The sequence below is a fragment of the Curcuma longa genome, chromosome 14 (genome assembly GCF_044706935.1).
Source record: "Curcuma longa cultivar G26 ecotype Majalengka, Jawa Barat chromosome 14, ITB_CL_G26_1.1, whole genome shotgun sequence".
Lineage (NCBI taxonomy): Eukaryota > Viridiplantae > Streptophyta > Magnoliopsida > Zingiberales > Zingiberaceae > Curcuma > Curcuma longa.
In genome coordinates this window covers 10163254-10183457 of record NC_133874.1, presented here as the reverse complement: position 1 = coordinate 10183457, position 20204 = coordinate 10163254, and the positions used below count along the sequence as shown (strand labels likewise).

At 37.3% G+C, this 20204-nt stretch overlaps 2 protein-coding genes across 2 annotated transcripts; one reads left to right on the top strand and one right to left on the bottom strand.

Annotated features, from left to right (window-relative positions):
• Positions 1-15: 15 nt before the first annotated feature.
• Positions 16-895, bottom strand: LOC141844873 (homeobox protein knotted-1-like 6). The gene is given in 5 exon segments (XM_074732850.1): positions 16-223; positions 307-455; positions 534-599; positions 601-666; positions 734-895. Coding segments are annotated over 5 exon segments (447 nt in total). The 3' UTR covers positions 16-219.
• Positions 896-11675: 10780 nt separating this feature from the next.
• Positions 11676-19525, top strand: LOC141845010 (glucose-6-phosphate 1-dehydrogenase, chloroplastic-like). The gene is made up of 10 exons (XM_074733012.1): positions 11676-11966; positions 12207-12433; positions 12519-12613; positions 12709-12823; positions 17482-17687; positions 17768-17917; positions 18000-18120; positions 18249-18478; positions 18589-18789; positions 19086-19525. The coding sequence occupies exons 1-10, from the start codon at positions 11801-11803 to the stop codon at positions 19339-19341; spliced, it is 1767 nt and encodes a 588-aa protein (XP_074589113.1). The 5' UTR covers positions 11676-11800; the 3' UTR covers positions 19342-19525.
• The last annotated feature ends 679 nt before the right edge of the window (positions 19526-20204 follow it).

Genomic DNA, 20204 nt, shown 5'->3' with positions numbered 1-20204 from the left:
ATTTTCACAATCAGATCAACTAAATATACTTGCACTATTTATTTATTACAATTATTTAACAATTTTCATACCCTCAAACTGAAATGGAAGAACACTCACGGGAAAAAGGAACAACAAACTATACATGATCCTTCAGACAACTCTCAGACTAAAGATTTTGAGGGCTCGCCGCATTGCTGATTCATAGCCCTACTAATTGCCTTTCAAACTTGTCTTTTATCACCTGCATTGCTTCATTTTTCCCAATCGTATAAGAAAAGAAAATTATTACTGATAGAAAACTTGATGTTCAATTGCTTCTAGTACCTCTTCTTCTTGCTCTTTGCTGCACTCGTTGATGACGACGACGATGATGGATTGCTGTGCCAGTTCCTTTTCCGTTGGTTGATGAACCAGTTGTTGATCTGCTTTAGCTGCAGCCCCGTTACCTGCACCAGCCGTGCTTTGTCTTCCTCCTATCATCAGCCAATGTCGGTGAAGTTACAGGCTATTGATCTTGATCTTCTTCTATCATTACAATCCATGGAACTCACCGTTGGGTATGGCCACTGGGAGTGGGACTGCCACCAGGCCTTCAAGTTAGAGGTGGTATCGCCTGGGGAGCTTCCCAGCTCTTCGCTTTCGGAGAATTTCCTCTCTGATATCTACAAGCTTCTCCTTGTACCCCTTCAGAGCCATGAGGTTCCATTAGGATCCATTCATTAAAAGAAAGGTAAATGTTGCATCTTTGTACCTGTTTCAGTTCTTGCTTTAGCTCCTGCCTCACTCGTTCCATCAAACTCCTCTCGCTCTCCGTTGGGACAAGCGGGCCGAATCCCATGCTCTCTGATCCATCCATGAATCTGCCGAACAAGCGCCATGACGCGAACAGCACAGTTGATAAGTTAATGTTCATGCACCTCTTTCCCTATTAGATATGGAAGCCAGAATTGCAAACAGCAATAATGGCTCAACGCTAATGCAATGCTAATGCACCTCTTTCCCAATTAGACATGTGATAGGATCCCTAGATAGACTTATTCAAATAGCCCCTTCAAAATATTATCTTTTAGAATATGCTATTTGTTATTAATTTAGATAAGGTCAGATTTATTAATTATCCGTTATTAGATTTATTAATATTTTTATATTGACTTGGTATTGTCATTGGATTATAAATAGAGTCATTATATAATCTTTTGGGACAAGCAATAAAGTAATTTATTTTGATTAATCAATTCTATTGATTATTGAAGGTCGATCCCCTCGAAGTGATCGTTTATCCCCCTTCTATTTCCTTTCTTCCATTTTCCATGAGATAGGACATGGGTTCCTATCAATTTGGTATCAGAGCAAGGTTAATTTCATATTATGACAAATTAGAGATCCTATGAAGATGAATTCCCTTGTTGGCGAAGTAGAGATCCTAACGGATTTATTTCTAAGGCAGAAATATATTTTATTCTACACAACACATCAGATGATTCGAAGGTCGAAATAACTTCTTTGCATTTGGATGGAGAGGCTCTTCGATGGTATCAATTATATATGGCATGTCATGGATCTACAATATGGGAAGAATTTGTAGATGACCTTCTAACTCGTTTTACACCTCAAGAGTGTAATAATGCGGATGAGAAATTATCCAAAATTCAACAGATCACCACGGTAACAGAATATCATAATCGCTTTCTTCGACTTTTTAACGAAACTCGTAATTGGTCAAAACGAAGATTGTTGAATACTTTTATTGAAGGACTTCATCTTAACATCCAAAAAGAGGTGAAGACGCGCTATTCTCGCACTGTAAAAGCTGCATTATCCTTTGCACAAATTCAAGAAGAGAAAGTTAATGAGGAAGCGCGAAGAAATGATATATGACACCGAAATCATCAATATACACAAAGGAGAGTATTGATGGATGAATCAATAGAAGATTCAAAGGAAAAAGATGAAATCATAGAAGAAATAAGTCAACAATTTCAACAACAACAAGAAGATGAAGATAGTTATAAAGACAATTTGCATGAGAAGTTAAACTTTGATAATGATAAGGAGAATTCATCAATCATTGTGACCCCTGTGATTGAAATCATTGGATCTACACCAATCTCTACTTCCATCATTCTAGTGAACGAAACGATTATGTCTCGTCACCTCCAACAACATCCGACAAATCATGAAGTCAAGATCCGACGCAAGGCTAAACGAAGAAAAAGAAAGTATTGGTATGCTCATAAATTTTCAATGAAGACCAGAAGGGAAAATTATAAAAGGTCATTTGTCTTCGTCAAAAGGAGATTTCAAGTGGTGCACAATAAGAAACTATTTTATACAAATCATCAAAAGAAAAAGAAGAAGAAAAAGATCAACCTTGAGGATAAGGTTGTTTTGAAGGATGGTGGAATGATAGGATCCCTAGATAGACTTATTCAAATAGCCCCTTCAAAATATTATCTTTTAGAATATGCTATTTGTTATTAATTTAGATAAGGTCAGATTTATTAATTATCTGTTATTAGATTTATTAATATTTTTATATTGACTTAGTATTGTCATTGGATTATAAATAGAGTCATTATGTAATCTTTTGGGACAAGCAATAAAGTAATTTATTTTGATTAATCAATTCTATTGATTATTGGAGGTCGATCCCCTCGAAGTGATCGTTTATCCCCCTTCTATTTCCTTTCTTTCATTTTCCGTGAGATAGGACACAGGTTCCTATCATAGGTGAAATGTTATGAAGGAATAAGGAAGCCCCTTGACTCCTTAGTGGAAGGAAGATGGTCGGATTTGAAGACGGAACCCCCGTTGACTTCTTTCCGGCGGTGGTGATGGGTGAGGATGATGATGACGGTGAAAGAAAAGTGGCGGCTATCCCCTAGGTCAGGTTCAAAGGGAAGAATACTTTTCCTTCACAAAAATTAGCTTTTATACCTCCAAAAATTGCTCCGTGACACGGCCATGCCTCAAGGCACAGCTTGGGAAAGGCACCCCCTGGAAAATAGGCACGGTCGTGCCTTAGAGGCATGGTCGTGCCTTAGAGGCACGGCTTGGGGCAGGCACCCCTTGGAAAATAGGCACGGCTTGGGGCAGGCAACCCCTAGAAAATAAGCATGGTCGTGCCTTAGAGGCACGGCTTGGGGCAGGCATCCCCCTGAAAAATAGACATGGGCATGCCTTGTAGGCACACCCCATAGAGGCACGGTCGTGCCTTTTAGCACAGTCTAGAAAGGAAATCTGTTCACACACCCTGAAGCAAAGTTGTAGATCTTGAAGTTATCTTCATTTTGGTAGATGGAACGTCCCATGGTTCTATCGGAACAAAAAGTTATGATCATTTTATTTTTAGTCTACAGAGCAGTTCAACTGAGGCACGATCCGTGTTTGAGCCCTGGAAAAATGAGGCACGGACTTGGCAATATGAGGCACAGCTTGGAAAAGTCATTATTCTGTAAAATAGGCATGGTTGTGCCTATTAGATACGGCCTAGAGAGGGTACCCTTCTGTAGAATAGACATGGCCTAGAGTAGGAAGTATTCTATGTAGGAGGTATTTCCGTGGTTTTTGGCACAGAATAGAGAAGGAATCCTTTAGCACGCCGTGAAGGAAAGTTGTAGATATTGAAGTTAGTTACACTTTGGTAGGTGGCACGCCCCGTGGTTCCATCGGAGTAAAAAGTTATGACCATTTTACTTTTAATCTGTAGAGTAGTCCAGCTAAGGCACAACCGTGTTTGAGCCCTGGAAAAGTGAGGCATGACCTTGGCAACATGAGGCACGGCCGTGCCACATGAGGCACGGCCATGCCACATGAGGCACGGCCTGGAGAAGTCATTCTTCTGTAAAATAGGCACGGCCTAGAAAGGGTACCCTTCTGTGGAATAGATACGGCCTAAAGTAGGAAGTATTCTGTGTAGAAGGCATTTCCGTGCCTTTTAGCATGACTTAGAGAAGGAATCCTTTGTCAAGGAAAGTTGTAGATCTTGAAGTTAGCTACACTTTGGCAGGTGGCACATCCTATGATTCCATTGGAGCAAAATGTTATGGATATTTTACTTTTGGTCTGCAGAGTAGTCCAGCTGAGGCATGACCGTGTCTTGACCCCTGGGAAGATGAGGCATGACTTTGGCAAGGTGAGGCACGACCATGCCTTTTGAGGCACGGCCTGGAGAGGTGGGGCACGACCCTGGTAGCCTCTGAAACACTCCAAATGACTTCTAGACACCTCCGAATGTGCATCAACTTGATCCAACTTTATGGCTCTTTGAGTATCCTACAAAAATATAATAAAAAATATTAGATTCAACCCCATATCTGTAGGAATACGTAATTTAATCCAAAATGAGTTCCTACTCGTGAAATGTGTTAATACTCAATAGTGTTGGGACAGATGCGTTTGCTAGAGGGGGGGGGGGGGGGTAAATAGCGATTTCTCGATCTTTCTCTACAAGATAGTTAGCGGAAGCAAAATACAATACACAAAAGAAAGAACAATCGCTAACCCGTTCGATTTACTTGGTATCCACCTCTACGAGATGACTAATCCAAGGATCCACACACAGCGAGCACCTTTCCACTATGAAAACAATCTCCTTTTCAAAGAGCACTTTGAAGGCGGAGAAATATTTCCAAATTGATCTCTTCCTTGTACAAGATCGGAAGTGAAGTTTAGAGGAAGAGGAATCAGGTTTACAGTGATTGGAGTTCGTGCAAGAATATAAAAAAATGAATCGCTACTTCTCCAATTGTCAAACTGCGTTTTTATAAGTTTTCAGCATCAATCGACTGATCCAAGGGCCAGTCGACTGATGGGCTTCAACAGCTATGTAATCTACATTTAATCAGCCAGCTGTCGCTCCAACGATCAAGTATCAGTCGACTGCTCACTCCCAGACCGATCTTTCTATCCACTTCGGTGTGCTTCTGATAAATCATCAGTCGACTGGTGAAATGGTCAGTCGACTGGCATCAGTCGACTGACAAACTGGTCATCAGTCGACTGGCAAACTGGTCAGTCGACTGATCAAGCTGAAACTCCCCTTTCAGCTTCTTCTTCAACCCTTAGCCTTGACACAAGCCTTCAAACGCCTTCCACAAACCTCGTGCCTTTCCTTGCACTAGCTTGAGACGTTTCCCTTAATTAGCTTCGTCATGCTAAGTCTTCCTTTGCCAAGAGGCCGTGCCTCCGGGACTTCATCCTTTGCCAAGAGGCCTCGCCTCAGGGACTTCACCTTTGCCAAGAGGTCGCGCCTCCGGGACTTCACCATTTGCCAAGTCTTCCAACTTGGACTTTCCTGTGAACTCAATTCACACATGTTAGATCACCAACATTGCCTAACTTAAACTCATTTTAGCCAAACATTAAAATCCAATTCACTTGGGGCAAGATTGCACCAACAATCTCCCCCTTTTTGATGTTTGGCAAAAATTCATTTAAGTTAGGTCTTTAATGTATCATTATAAAATAACAACAAATAATCACAGTGATAATAAATGAGTCATGAATCAATAAGCATGAATATCATCATAGAAGCATTAAAGTCTAACTTTAAATAACTCATTCTCCCCCTTTTTGACAACCATAAAAAAGAATGCACATTTAAAGAGATAAACATAAATAAAAGGTAGAGCTAAATCTCAATATGAAGCCTTAGAGGTCAAGTTTGAGTAGTTTAGGCACGGGCTCCCCCTAAAATCGTACTTTCTTTAAAAATAAGCACCAACAATTTGGTTAGGACATCTAAGTTATAGGTTTTCAACATTCCTATAGACCATAAATATGCTCCTAGAGCATGCATCAAATAATAGAGGGCAGAGGATGCCCAATTATCAAGAAACAGAGATATCAGTCGACTAGTCTCTACATCAGTCGATTGATGACTGAAAAACTTAGTTTTTCAGACCTAACTTCAAGGATGCATAAGTAATTCAGTTTTCTTCCAAAAATTATGAGATTTCATACTGTAATTACTTATATGATATAAAATCCAGGAAAAATAATCTAAAAGGATTTTGCATATTAAAATATGATTTTAATACTATGTATCAAAAATATGAACTTTTAAGGTCATTAAGAGTTTAGTATCACCAATGAAGAAGGATAGGGTTTTCTACCAATGGATAGAGCTAGGATGTATATTAATCAACAAGAAATGTCATGAAACCTAAGGATAGGGTTGCCCTTAGAGAAAAATATAGTGGTGTCAGCCTAAGTAAGATTCGACAACTGACAATTAAGTTTGACAGTTACAAGAAACATCCGAATATTTCCATGGCTCAACATCTGAGAGAAATGGCCAACATGATTCGGGAGTTAAAGACTGCTGGTCATGAGTTGACTGATGAACAACAAGTTCAGGCAGTAATCCGTTCCCTTCCTGATTCTTGGGAGACGATGAAACAAAATCTTACACACAGTGAAAGTATTAAGACTTTTTCTGATATCTCACGCCATGTTGAATTGGAGGCGGAGAGAATTGAATCCACAAGGATTTTTGGACAAGCTTTTGTAGCTGAAGGTTCTGTTAGAACGTCTAGATATAAAAATAAGAAAAAATGGTTCAAGAAGAGAAAGGGAAAAGAAGCTGGTGTTGTTGGTGCTGGGTTGGGCCCAAACAAGAAACAATTCAAAGGAAATAAACATGGAAAGAAATCGAAAAGTAAATTGATTTGCTATAACTGTGGCAAAAAGGGTCACTTCGCTCGGGAATGCACTGAGCCAAAGAAGGTATATCTATGTTTATTTTCTATTCATAAGCATAATGTTGCTAGTATAGTGTTGTTAATTGATTCTTATCCTTTGTGGATTATAGATTCGGGAGCAACAAACCATGTATCACGTGAGCGAGCTACATTCGTAGAGTACCGTCGAGTACCAGCTGGCAACAAATGGATATATGTAGGAAACAATGCAAGGATTGAGGTCAAAGGAGTTGGCTTTTGCAAACTCAACCTACGTGGTGGACATACCTTGCTTCTACATGATGTCCTTTATGCTCCTGATATTAGACGGAATTTAGTTTCTATTAATTGTCTTCTTGGATTGGGTTATAGTATTAATTTTTACAACCGGTGTATGAAACTTCGTATTAACTCTATGTTAATAGGTTATAGTTTTTTAACAAATGGTTTTATGGTTCTTGATGTAGAACCGAATTCTGATTATGGTATCGATGGTTGTTTTTCAAATATTGCTCTTACTAGTGATGCTGATATTAATGATGAAATTTGGCATGCTAGACTAGGACATATTGGACAAGAACGAATGAATAGATTAGCTAAAGAGGGTCTATTAGGCACTCATGCTAAGATAAACTTGTCTGTATGTGAGCATTGTCTTGCTGGAAAATCAACTAGAAAACCATTTGGTAAGGCTATTAGAGCAGAATCACCATTGCAATTAATTCATTCGGATATTTGTGGTCCAATGAATGTGAAGGCTAGAAATGGAACTTCCTATTTCATTACATTTATTGATGACTTCACACGTTTTGGTCATGTGTATTTGATTTCTCATAAATATGAAGCATTGGATTGCTTCAAACGTTATATGAACGAAGTTGAGAATCAATTGGATCGTAAGGTTAAAACCTTACGCACTGACCGTGGAGGTGAGTATTTGTCTGATCAGTTCAAGGCAATATGTAATGATAAAGGGATTATTAGACAGTTAACAATCCCAGGAACTCCACAGCAAAATGGGGTTGCTGAAAGAAGAAATCGAACTCTTCTAGATATGGTTAGGTCTATGATGGCTCAAGCTAATTTGCCGATTTCCTATTGGGGAGATGCATTATTAGTTGCAACCTATATACTTAACCGAGTGCCTTCAAAATCTGTTCCATCTACTCCATATGAACGTTGGACAGGCAGAAAACCAGATTTGAGTAATTTGAGACCTTGGGGGTCAGCTGCCTATGTTCATGATAAGACTCACAAATATGGAAAATTAGGACCTAGAGGTAGAAAGTGTATCTTTATAAGGTATTCTGAAACCTCTAAGGGTTATGTATTCATTGGTGAGCAACAAGATGGAGTCTTCTCTGAAATAGAATCAAGGGATGCAACTTTTCTTTTTAAACTGAGTTCCCAACAAGAGGTGAGATTGATAAGACAATTCCTTTATTTGAGGAAAGAGATACTGTTCCGTTATCAACAAATCAGGAATCACAAGAGATGCCTGAATCTAGTCAATCGAGTGGGAGGAATTTGCCAAGTCATGAGTTGACTTCTCATCAGTCCAATTTACGAAAAAGTGTTCGTAAGATTAAACCTAGGAAATGGTTTGACGATGAGGCATTAATGACACTCCCGATTGATGATGATGAACCTCAAACTGTTGAGGAAGCATTGAAATGCTCAGTTAGAGAAAATTGGAAAATTGCAATGGATGAGGAAATGGAGTCAATGAAAAAAAATCAAGTTTGGGAATTAGTCGATCTTCCTCCAGGCCGAAGGGCTATTGGGAATAAATGGATTCTCAAAATTAAGAGGAAAGCAGATGGATCGATTAATAGATACAAAGCTCGACTTGTTGCAAAAGGATATACCCAACAAGAGGGTATTGATTTTGAAGAGACATTTTCTCCCGTTGTGAAGTTTGTGTCAATACGAGTCATTTTAGCTATTGTAGCAAAATTTGACTTGGAATTACATCAGATGGATGTAAAAACAGCTTTCCTTAATGGTGAGCTTGACGAGGAAATCTATATGGCACAGCCAGAAGGTTATATTGCTACAGGTCAAGAGAACAAAGTGTGTAGACTTAAAAAGTCTATATATGGTCTGAAGCAAGCGTCAAGACAATGGAACATAAGATTTAATGAAGTCATTTTATCTTATGGTTTTGAAATGATCAATGAAGATCATTGTGTTTTCTTGAGAAAGAAAGAAGGAAAGTTTGTCATTTTATCATTATATGTTGATGATATGCTAATAGCTGGAAATGACATAAAGTTTGTGATAGAAGTCAAAATGTGGCTTTCTTCACAATTTGACATAATGGACATGGGAGAAGCTGAGTACATCTTAGGAGTGAAGATCATAAGAGATCGATCAAAAAGATTATTGGGTTTGTCTCAAGAATCTTATATCACTAAGATGCTACATCATTTCAATATGTCTAATTGTAACATTGAACAGACACCTGTGGCAAAAGGTACTGTTCTGAGCAAAAGTATGTGTCCCAAGACTCCAGATGAAATAGCCGAAATGAAGAAAAAACCATATGCCAGTGCCATTGGTAGTTTGATGTATACTATGTTGTGTACACGCCCTGATATCAGCTATGCTGTTGGCTTAGTAAGTCGTTTCCAGTCAAACCCAGGATCGAGACACTGGAAAGCGGTGAAGAGAATATTCAGATATCTCAAAGGGACAACAGATTATTGTCTATGCTTCCAAGGATCTAATATGAGCTTAAAAGGCTATACAGATGCAGATTGGGCAGGAGACCTTGATGACAGAAAATCCACATCAGGTTATGCATTCTTGCTAAATGGTGGCGCTATCTCATGGAATAGCAAGAAACAGGCTTGTGTAGCGTTGTCGACAATGGAAGCTGAGTATGTGGCTTGTTCAGCGGCTGTGCAAGAAGCCGTCTGGTTGAGAAGGTTCCTGAAGCATCTGAAGATTGCTGAGGACAGTGGGAGTCCTGTTACAGTGTATTGTGACAATCAAGCTGCAATAGCTTTTTCTAAGGATCCCAAATATCACAGCAAAGGCAAGCACATAGCTATAAAGTATAACTTTATAAGGGATATAATTGCTAAGAAAAAGATAATTCTTGAGTATATCCCTACACGTGCTATGCTTGCAGATCCTTTTACTAAGCCATTGACTAGAGAGTCATTTCAAGAACATGTGAAGTCTTTGGGACTTCGAAGAATGTAACATGTTGTAAGACAATCAAATATTATAAGATGATTGTTTAAGAAATGTCATGATTTATTCAGTGTATATGATTTTGTAACATTTTTGGATAAAGTCTCGATGAGCATGTTGGCAAGTTAAGATTGGTCCTCTCACATGGACAATCATCTCTATTTGTTAAGTATAAATAGAGGTAAGACTATTACTTATGGGATAGTTAACGAAACTATGAATGGAGACACACCTATAAGTTGGAGTCGCCTTGATAGTTGTATCAAGATGAGGTCATTTGTAAATTAATAATGATCGAAGTAAATGAACCCACCATTTACTAAACTTGCAAAAAGCCAGATTAGAATTTATGAGTTGAATTCAGGATTAGGCATTGGGAATGTCTAGATCGAAATCTGTACGATGTTTGAGAAAAACATGCGCTCTTTATTGGTAAAGAGGATAACATCGTAACATGTGATTCATACCGCATGTGCAATAGCGACAATAAAGGTAGTAGGAGAATGGATCCCTGCTTCTCTACTATGTGAGACCTTTGAGATTATGAGTTAATCTCAATATATTACCCTAAGTGACTATTTAGCTGTCTTCTTGAAGTTTTAATCAGGGTTTGCTACTTTACCATGTATCCTATTGACTATGGATGATTCGGTCTGTGGAACATGCCTAGGAAAGCGACTGATTAAAATGAATAGATTTTAGCTAAAAAGGAAGATTAAAATAGATTTACATCTTTGACATTTATTCACTGGTCGACCAATTACATTTTTTTGTTTAGTACATAAAATGTAATTGTGAATAATTGTGTTGAATGAAGATATTACGAGCATGCTCTTGATACAATAGTTATTATGAGGGATTAGAGATGCTCATATTGATGTAAATGATTTAATCTAGGGTAAAGGCAAGATGTTGGTGTCTCCAATTTATTTGGAAGAGCAGCTATGTAAAGTGTAACAACTTTTCTTAGCATGAATTGCTCAGAATGCTTGCTGTCGCACGAACCATTTTCCTATGTATGAATTGGTTGTTCTGACAGTCTATGTGACAAGATACCTCTTAATGATCTTATGTGATCATTTACCTTTGTGGCTTCACTTGGACGAGTGGGAGATGTAAGCAGTTACTGTAACTGCTCACCACGCGCCGCTCACCACGCATCCCACGAAGCGCACATTGTGCACTTCGTGGAGAACGCATCCTCTCCCTATTAAAGGGAGAGGAAAGATCTGCTGCGGGAGACGAAGAGTGGTGAAAGGTGTGGAGAGCAAACCTGTGCTCTAGAGTGGTAAGGTGTGCGTCCAAGCCGAAGAAAAGAGAGGATTGCTGCTGAAGAAAAGGAAGAACACCATCCGAGGATCTGGTTTGTGAACTTTGAGAAGCTGTTCGTTTGTGATTGCTTCTTCGACACGAGCAAACCCTTTCGGAAATCACGCTACAACAGGTATGTCAGATAAAATATATTCGAAATTCTTGGATTTTTCGCCGTACCAACAATTGCACTGGAGAACTCCTTTTCGTTGCCAATTATCGTTCATTGTCGATCGTTAATAACGGTAATTAATTATGTGTTATTTTGTCCCTTCCGTCCCCCAAATTCCTCCATAATCCCAAAGCAACCCTTCGATGATTCCAAAGGATGGCATGCAACAGTCCCCCTGTCGTCCCCGTCGAATGACCCGATCTCACCCGTCCAATCCTGAGGGACCCGCAGATGAACGAGGGATCGTCGCTCCCCGCGAAGCGCCAGCCGTGGATAAGAACTGGAGATCCGCAGTGGGAAGCGATCTTCGTCCGGTTTGCATCAAGACTTTCTCCGCTGCTTCAGATGCCGTCGCCCTGCAAACGCTCGTCGCCCTTTTAAACATCTCGCCCTGGTCGTCTCTTCTCCCCCGTAGAGGTAACCAGTTTGACACGGATCCGGAGGTGGAGACATGGCGCTTTCCGCTGCTAGATGCCCCTCTTCCTCCGCCACCGCCGCCGCCGACTCTCTCAGATCGTCCGCCCTCCTCGGGCCAGTTCCCAGAAGGGTTCTTGCGGGACGGGTGGCCAGCGCTTCCGCGAACGGATGGAAATTGAGAGTTACCTGCAAGCAAGAAGGTAGGCATCCTACTTTGTTTTTCGTTTTTTTTTTACTTCCCTGTTGCTGGATCCCTGTTTTGCGTTCCAAGTCTTCCAAATTTAGTTTTCTTTGTATATATTAATTAACTAATGGTTTTTGAAACCCTATTTCGGTTAACTTTTTTTACCAATCGATGGCAAGTTCATCCTTGAACAATGTCTTCTTTGTGGCTGAACTTACTGATCTTGATATACAAACCTTCGGCGGTCATTTTGCAGCTAGCAGGGTGCCAGTGCCTACTGCAAAAGAAACTCCCTCCGAGAACGTAGAAAATGGTGGTGTTTTTGCTTTACCTTCACAGGAATACGGACAGGTGATTAGTCCTGATCCAAGCGATGGGGAACCAACAGTTAGTATCACCGTGGTTGGAGCATCTGGGGACCTTGCTAAAAAGAAGATATTTCCTGCTTTATTTGCACTATATTATGAAGATTGCCTGCCAAAGGTCTGGTTTTCCCATTTAGAGCTACTTCTTTTTCTTTGTGCCCATTAACATTACTTGAATGTCTGTTTACATTCTTTTTATGCAGCACTTTACTATATTTGGTTATGCTCGAAGTAAGATGACTGATGCTGAGCTAAGAACCATGGTTAGCAGAACACTTACATGCAGAATTGATAAGAGGTGATGGACGGCTTATGCATTTCTTCCTGATTTGGCTTATGTTTGGATTCAAATTATCATTTAATTGTGTTAACTGTTTATGCTGATTTTTCCAGAGAGAATTGCAATGAGAAGATGGAACAATTCCTAAAACGATGCTTCTATCATTCAGGTCAATATGACTCGGAGGAGAATTTTGCAGAACTTGACAAGAAGCTGAAAGAGCATGAGGTAATGTTTGTAACTGCTAGAAGTTGATATCTTGATATGTTAGATTTTTAAAATGGAAATCTGCTTTCCAAATAGGATATTATGTGCACACCTTGTGTATAGTTTATAGGTATTTTATGTACCCCTATATTTTTCAAAACTCTCCCCATTAATCCATCAAATGACTTATTTAATCAAGGTAAGTAAAGTAGATTAATTTAGCCATAAATGGAATAGAGATTTTTTTTAGATGTAGGAATACATGGAAATATATGTAAACTAGATTGGTTGTACATGTAATTTAACCTTCCCAACAACAATCAGCCTTGTTTCACTTGGTATAGTGACTGTCACTATATTATGATCCAATGTTTCTTTTGTCTTTTAGATAGATCAATATGCTTTACATCGGTAGGTAAACTTAGACACTTAAAAGGTAAGTATGATATAACTTACTCAAAAAACACTATTAAGTGCCAATTAGGCTTCAAGATGTCACTCTCTAGGTAACACACTTTTACCTAGATACTATCATCCATCACTATATTAAGAATACTTGAAAGAAACCCAAAATGATACAATAGTCATTACTTATTGGTCTTCGAGGGTTTCAATAACCTTCAAGCTTGATGGTTTTGTTGAGGTTGAAGCTCAATATACCCTTTAAACACTTAAACAAGCTTTGCAAATGAAGTTTATGGACATAAAAATAAATAGAATTAAAAGCAAATCATTAGTCCGAAACCTTCTAGCCTAAACGCACTGTCAAATATTAAACACATTGATTAAGGCTAATCAAAAGGGGAACTAACATGTTGACCTTGAATTTAGTGTACATAATGGCACAATGCAATCTATTATCTATGTCACCCATGTTCAAGTTCAACTATCCAATATTAATCTTGCTATCAAATGCATTGTATTCTGAAGTGAGACTTGATGACAAAGGGGATATAGATCTAACTATCAGTCAGATCATATTACAAAGTGAGAAATAAGGTTAAAGGTACAGCTATGGATCTATCTATTGAATACATCAAATCATATGATGAAGTGGGAATATAAGGCTAATGTGATATAGGTGTCAGAGCACTAAACACCTTCAATATTTGTCAGCATATGGTTCACAATTTATATCTTAGGTTATGTTACAGTTTACATATACTGCTATTTTTACATACAAATTGGAATTTAAAGTATTATGATGATTCAATTTGATTTGTATCTTAGATTGAACTAATAAAAAGTTATTCAAATCCTTTTAGGCACTAGTTAAGCTTAATATTTTAAAAAATTAAAGTAAAGTCATTATAAGAGAAGAAAGAAAGGATGAGTATTATGGTGTACCTTTAAAGTATAAAGGTCAAAGAAAATGGAAGCACAAAATTAGTGATAATGTGGAAGAAAATCTTGTCACACAAAGGCATAAAGTCGGGATAATGAAAGTGGACTTGGCACCTAATAATGATCAAGAAGAATAAGTCACATTGATATAGAGAATGATAATCAAGGGTGACTTTGAAGTTATCACACAAGGTGTGGAAAGTTATTTTTTTCATATTTTGATAGTTTTTTAAATTTGTTTTCCTTAGTGAGTCTAATCCTACTAATTTTACCAATTCAAGCAATACCTAAGCTTTTGAAATGGTTGATAGTGACATTGACTACCGTGAAGGAAAAGAAGGGATGAACCCATAAAAATGATAATAACAAAGAAAGGACCAAATGAAAGAAAGGATAAAGGGGAAGATTAGAATGTACTTAATACCCTAATGCCCTAGTTATTCCAACAGATGGACGAAGGAAAAAATAGATTGCACAAGAGTTGAGATTTTTTTCCTTCATTTACTTGGTATAAAACTAAAGGAAATAACATATTCTAAATCCTTCCGCAGATCACTTTTAATTCATTTTCTTATTCGTCGAAATCGGCTGGAACAAACTTCCCTTCCTCTTGATACCAAATTTGGCTAGCCAACAATCACCTTTTTTGTTCGTCATGTCTTCCTTTGGTGCCAAATCTGACCAACCAACTTTCTCCCATGCGAGCTAGTCAACAGCTCAGCGAGCTCGTAGGGCAAGCTAGCGGCGTCCAAATTGCGAGTGGTTGCTGCAACCAGGCCACTGCGAGTCACAGTTGCTGCTAGGTTGTTGTGAGCTTGTGGCCAGAGCACTGAGTCATGGCCGATTGAGTTCCTCTCCCTTTCTTTCCCCTTGTCTTTCTCTTTGCCTCCTTTCCCTTCCACTATTGATCTTTTTCACCTTTGATCCCTTCCCCTTCTCTATCCACCCTTGAGGTGAATAGCGCCTAAGAGAGCTAAATTATGCCACTATTAGGTAAGTATTCTAGTTTGTTTTGATTTTCTGAGCCCACTCATTAATTTCTTCTCATGATCAAACTTCTGCATAACGCTACATGCCCTCCTCCTCAAAATCCTTAAGAATGTTTAAGTTTCTTTATGATTTCAGAGTTTTGTCAGTTAGCATTGTATGAAATGGTCAAATTAGCACAAATTTTTAAGTATCTGTCCTGTCTTAAATGTTCAGGGACTTGGTTTTTGGTATTGCACCTAGAAACCACCATGTTACGAGATAACTATCTTTCATAACAGCATCTTATCTAATCTATTAACCTTCAAAGGTGTCTGGACTGTCATGCTTGTTTCTTGAGATCTTTCTCTATAAAAATTAGAGGCGATAGATGAACATCTACTTTTTAAACACATACTACATAACTAATATGTATATCAATTTTAATTGAAGGTCATCACTCATCAGATCCAATTAGTACTGGAACTCACATTAATTCTTTGATAGTTTGTCATCAAATAGGAAAATTGTTCCAGATCTTTTGCTCAGATTGAAATTTGGCATTTAATTCATCTATTGGACACAAAAACTTTCAGGACCATAGTGAATCTGATCATTACTTGATGTCGTACAAATCGTATTTATTATAGTTAATTAAGTATTCAGCTTTGATTGTACTTTTTTTTCACTGAAATTTGAGTTTAGTTCATTTATTAGACAAAACTTATGGGACCTTGGTGAATCTTACCATTGATAGGCGTCACATAGATCATGCTTGTTAAAATCCTTTTCAATATCAGATGTTCAAAAAACACAGTATTTGGCTTTAATGGAACGGTAGAATTGGTTGGTAATCAGTAAGAAAAAAAATCAAAAATAGAAATATATAAATAAAATTTGAGTTAATGATAGTCAAAGCAATAACATCATGCTTTTGGATAATTAGGGTATAAGATAATCTCAATCAAATAATAATATTGAGTAAATAACATGATCTGCAATTACTGCTAAATAATATTTAATTAGTAAAATATACTATTATCATTATTGGTAACAATATTTAATGTTTAAATATTGTGAAATTATTAACAAATGTATACTATATTATCAATAATAGTCAAATTAATAAATCATACTAATTATATTGGCAATATTTGTTGATGTTACTTTGATACTATTACCAGTTTAGTAATAGGATATTATTATTAGCTTAGGCATATTATATTAATGTTTATAAGACAGATAGATAACTTTACTATATTGTTAACAATAGGTATATAAATTATATTGTAAAAAAATTAATTGTACTGAAAAATATTATCAATAGATTAATAATAATCTTTTAGTTAAATAACGAAAGTAATAGTCAGGTTATTGCTAATCTGATATAAATCTTATGTGAAATTAATATGATTATTATCAGTGTAATTATTGTCGCTATTTGCTATGTTATTGTTATTTCCACTGTAACATATTACTGAAAATATCAATATTCAATAATAGATATATATATAGCCTCATTTCTCCATCGCTTCATCTTCCTTAGCTACAACTGTGTAGTGTAGTGTAGTGTGATGTCATCTCCACTGTAATAGAAGTCTCATAGCAGCCAATGGAATTGGATACCAATGATGTAGAAATCTCCTTCCTTCACTCCAATGTCCATTGACCTTGTCTGTTTGGTGTCCAAAAGCTTCCTGAGTTTAAATCCTCCCATCACTGAGATCATTCTTCCAGTTCTCCTTCAATTTCGATCCATTCTTACCTTGTTTTGTTAATCTGATGAATGCCATTTGTTTCCTCAGGTGGGCTATTTCTCAGCTGAAATCAGATCGACACTTGCCGATTCTGATCCAACTCGGCCTATCATTATGGATTGACCAAGTTTTGCATGCCACAAATCATACTACTGCTGATCAATTAGGAATTAAACTTTCTTCTTGGAGTAATTGTTTTTTGGAGGTTAGGAAATAATTTGATTCTGACCATTTTGCCTCATTCTTTTTCTTTATCCAACTTGTGTGAGCATGCTCCCTGGTATTCAAGATCCAGAGAGGATTACTTCTCTGCCTAAGTAAATTTGAGATCTTTCTTGTTGCTTTCATGTATTTCATGCCTGCAAGTGCACAGGGTTGGACTTTGACTTGACTCTTTTTAGAGAAAGGAGCATTTTCAGTATGTGTAATTATTGTTTTTTACTATCATTCTCTTTGATGTGGTTAGTTGCTTCTGCTAAAGCTTGTGATGACAGCTTGTAACTGTAATTTGGTTGTCATCTAACATACATCCTGATTAAGCATTTCTTATGAAAAAACATGTTCCATTAAGCAGTGAAGAGGACATATTTTAATTTTCTTTTTGCTGTTTAGGTTGGGAGGGTATCGAACCGGCTGTTTTATTTATCAATTCCACCAAACATATTTATAGATGTTGCGAAGTCTGCAAGCAGAAGAGCTTCTTCCATGAATGGGTGGACCAGGGTAATAGTTGAAAAACCATTTGGCCGTGACTCTGAATCGTCTGCTGCTTTGACGAGTGGACTAAAACAATACCTAGAGGAAGATCAAATTTTTAGGTAACAAGTTGATTGCTTGTGTTATTTTCATGTTTGCCAATCCTGGAACTATCTTTTGACAGCTGTCTCTAATTCTTCAGGATTGATCATTACTTGGGGAAGGAACTTGTTGAGAATCTGTCTGTTCTTCGATTTTCAAATCTTATTTTTGAGCCTCTATGGTCTAGGCAATATATCAGAAATGTGCAGCTGATTTTCTCAGAGGATTTTGGTACAGAAGGACGGGGAGGGTGAGGTCTACATGACTTTATTATCCTTCAAATTTCCTGCCATAGTGCAAGGGATCTTTCCACTAAATTTTTTGTCATGCAGGTACTTTGATCACTATGGTATTATCAGAGATATTATGCAGAATCATCTTCTCCAAATTTTAGCTTTATTTGCAATGGAAACCCCAGTTAGCTTAGATGCAGAAGACATTAGAAATGAAAAGGTGTGCTGCGATGATATTAGAATTTACTTCCCTAAATCAGACTTTAGATGTTCCCTATTTAGTTCATCCCATAGTAGCAGAGTGAACTTGTCTTTTATTTCTAAAACATGCCTCTCCTCACATTACAGGTGAAAGTTCTCCGTTCGATGAGGCCATTACAATTGGAAAATGTAGTGATTGGACAATACAAGAGCCACACGAAGGGTGGAGTCACACATCCTGGATACACAGACGATAAGACTGTTCCCAAAGGGAGCCTTACCCCAACATTTGCTGCAGCTGCACTTTTCATAGATAATCCAAGATGGGATGGGGTTCCCTTCCTAATGAAAGCTGGGAAAGCATTGCACACTAAGGGGTAGGTTGCAAGTGTCGTTGTGCAATTTCTGGGCACTCTTTGCCTGTCTCATATAAACATCACCATATATATAGTGACACAATGGGTACTTCTGAAAATTCTATTTGCAGAGCAGAGATTAGGGTTCAGTTTCGACATGTCCCAGGCAATCTCTACAAGCGAAGTTTTGGTTCTGACGTAGACCGAGCGACTAATGAACTTGTCATCAGGGTCCAACCTGATGAGGCTGTATACTTAAAGATTAATAACAAGGTTCCTGGATTGGAGATGAGATTGGACCGTAGTAATCTAAATCTTCTATACTCATCAAGGTACAAAAAAACAAACAATTCTCTTGCAAGGAAATATTTTGTATGACCTACTTTTATCTATTTCTTTAATTCTTTTGGAAAAGAAAGCTCTCTTCATTACATTAACTTAAAATGCTTTTTCTTTGATGCATACTTACCAATTTTGTTGTCAAACTTCTTGAGATCGTAGTTCATGCATACTATTTTTCTAATTCTCATTCCAAGAGTAGTAGTCATCCAAAATCGATAAGTATATGGTTGTTGTTGTTGTTATTGTTGTTCTCATTGTTTTATTTGTGTTTCGATGGCTTACATAGGTACTCCAAAGAGATACCTGACGCATATGAGAGGTTGCTTCTTGATGCTATTGAGGGCGAACGACGATTGTTCATCCGGTCTGACGAACTCAATGCTGCTTGGGAATTGTTCACTCCGTTACTCAAAGAGTTGGAGGAGAAGAAAATCGCCCCTGAGCTCTACCCTTATGGGAGCCGAGGACCAGTAGGCGCACACTATCTTGCTGCAAAATACAACGTTCGTTGGGGAGACCTTGGTGCTTCAGAGAGCGTGTAGTTAGATTATTTACTGCCACTTCATTGGAATCTATCTAAATAAGCTATTTGGAAAGATGATTATGCAATTACATTAGTACAAGAATATTCTCTCAGAGTGATGTTTGTGTGAGATACTATGTTGATCATTTACAGTTTTGAGAGTAGATATTCAAGTTAATATGTAGGTTGCTCATGATCTTCAACTCAATTGGTCAATGCAATTGAAGTTTATTTTAATAATTATGTGTAAAATGAGTACAATTAAATTTGTTTAAAAAATAATTTTAAATATTTATTTTACTTCTCTTTTCAATTTCCAAACTCTATTTTTCAAACGGGTTTTTGTTCACAATTAGAGAGAAGATTGTATTATCATCCATAACTCTAATGACTTTGAGGTTTATTTTGCTGCTGCCCATTTCTAATTGAACATGTGAAATGGTTCTAAGTCTCCGGGGCTACAGTATAATGGTATGGTATTTTATAATTAATTAAATATTTATGGGTAGATTTTTAGTTATATGTATTATAGATTAATTTTTTCTAGTAGGAAGATAATTTTGAAACATTGATTACAGAGTGATAAATTGTTTATGCTTCTCGATTTATTCTTATGATCGACAAAAAATTTTTAGGAGTTGAATCAATGACTTTCAAAAATAATCAATTCAAAAAATAAAATATCTAAATTATAAAAAAAAAAAAAATACTAAGGAGACTCACGCTGTTGGTGGATGAAAAAAAAAATAATGAAAATGATGGAGAAGAATTTCCGGAGGCTCATTATCTAGATAATCTATTTATAAATAATAAAACTCTAATCCTAATTAATAAAAACTAATTAGGATAAATCCTACTTATCTCAATTGAGTAATTAGTTAC

What these genes read in the sequence shown, in the direction of transcription:
- LOC141845010 (XM_074733012.1), top strand. Translation starts at nt 11,801, where the DNA reads ATGGCGCTTTCCGCTGCTAGATGCCCCTCTTCCTCCGCCACCGCCGCC. An exon ending in AGAAGCTGAAAGAGCATGAG is followed by an intron (nt 12,824 to 17,481) that starts GTAATGTTTGTA and finishes TTTGCTGTTTAG; the next exon opens with GTTGGGAGGGTATCGAACCG. An exon ending in GGTACAGAAGGACGGGGAGG is followed by an intron (nt 17,918 to 17,999) that starts GTGAGGTCTACA and finishes TTTGTCATGCAG; the next exon opens with GTACTTTGATCACTATGGTA.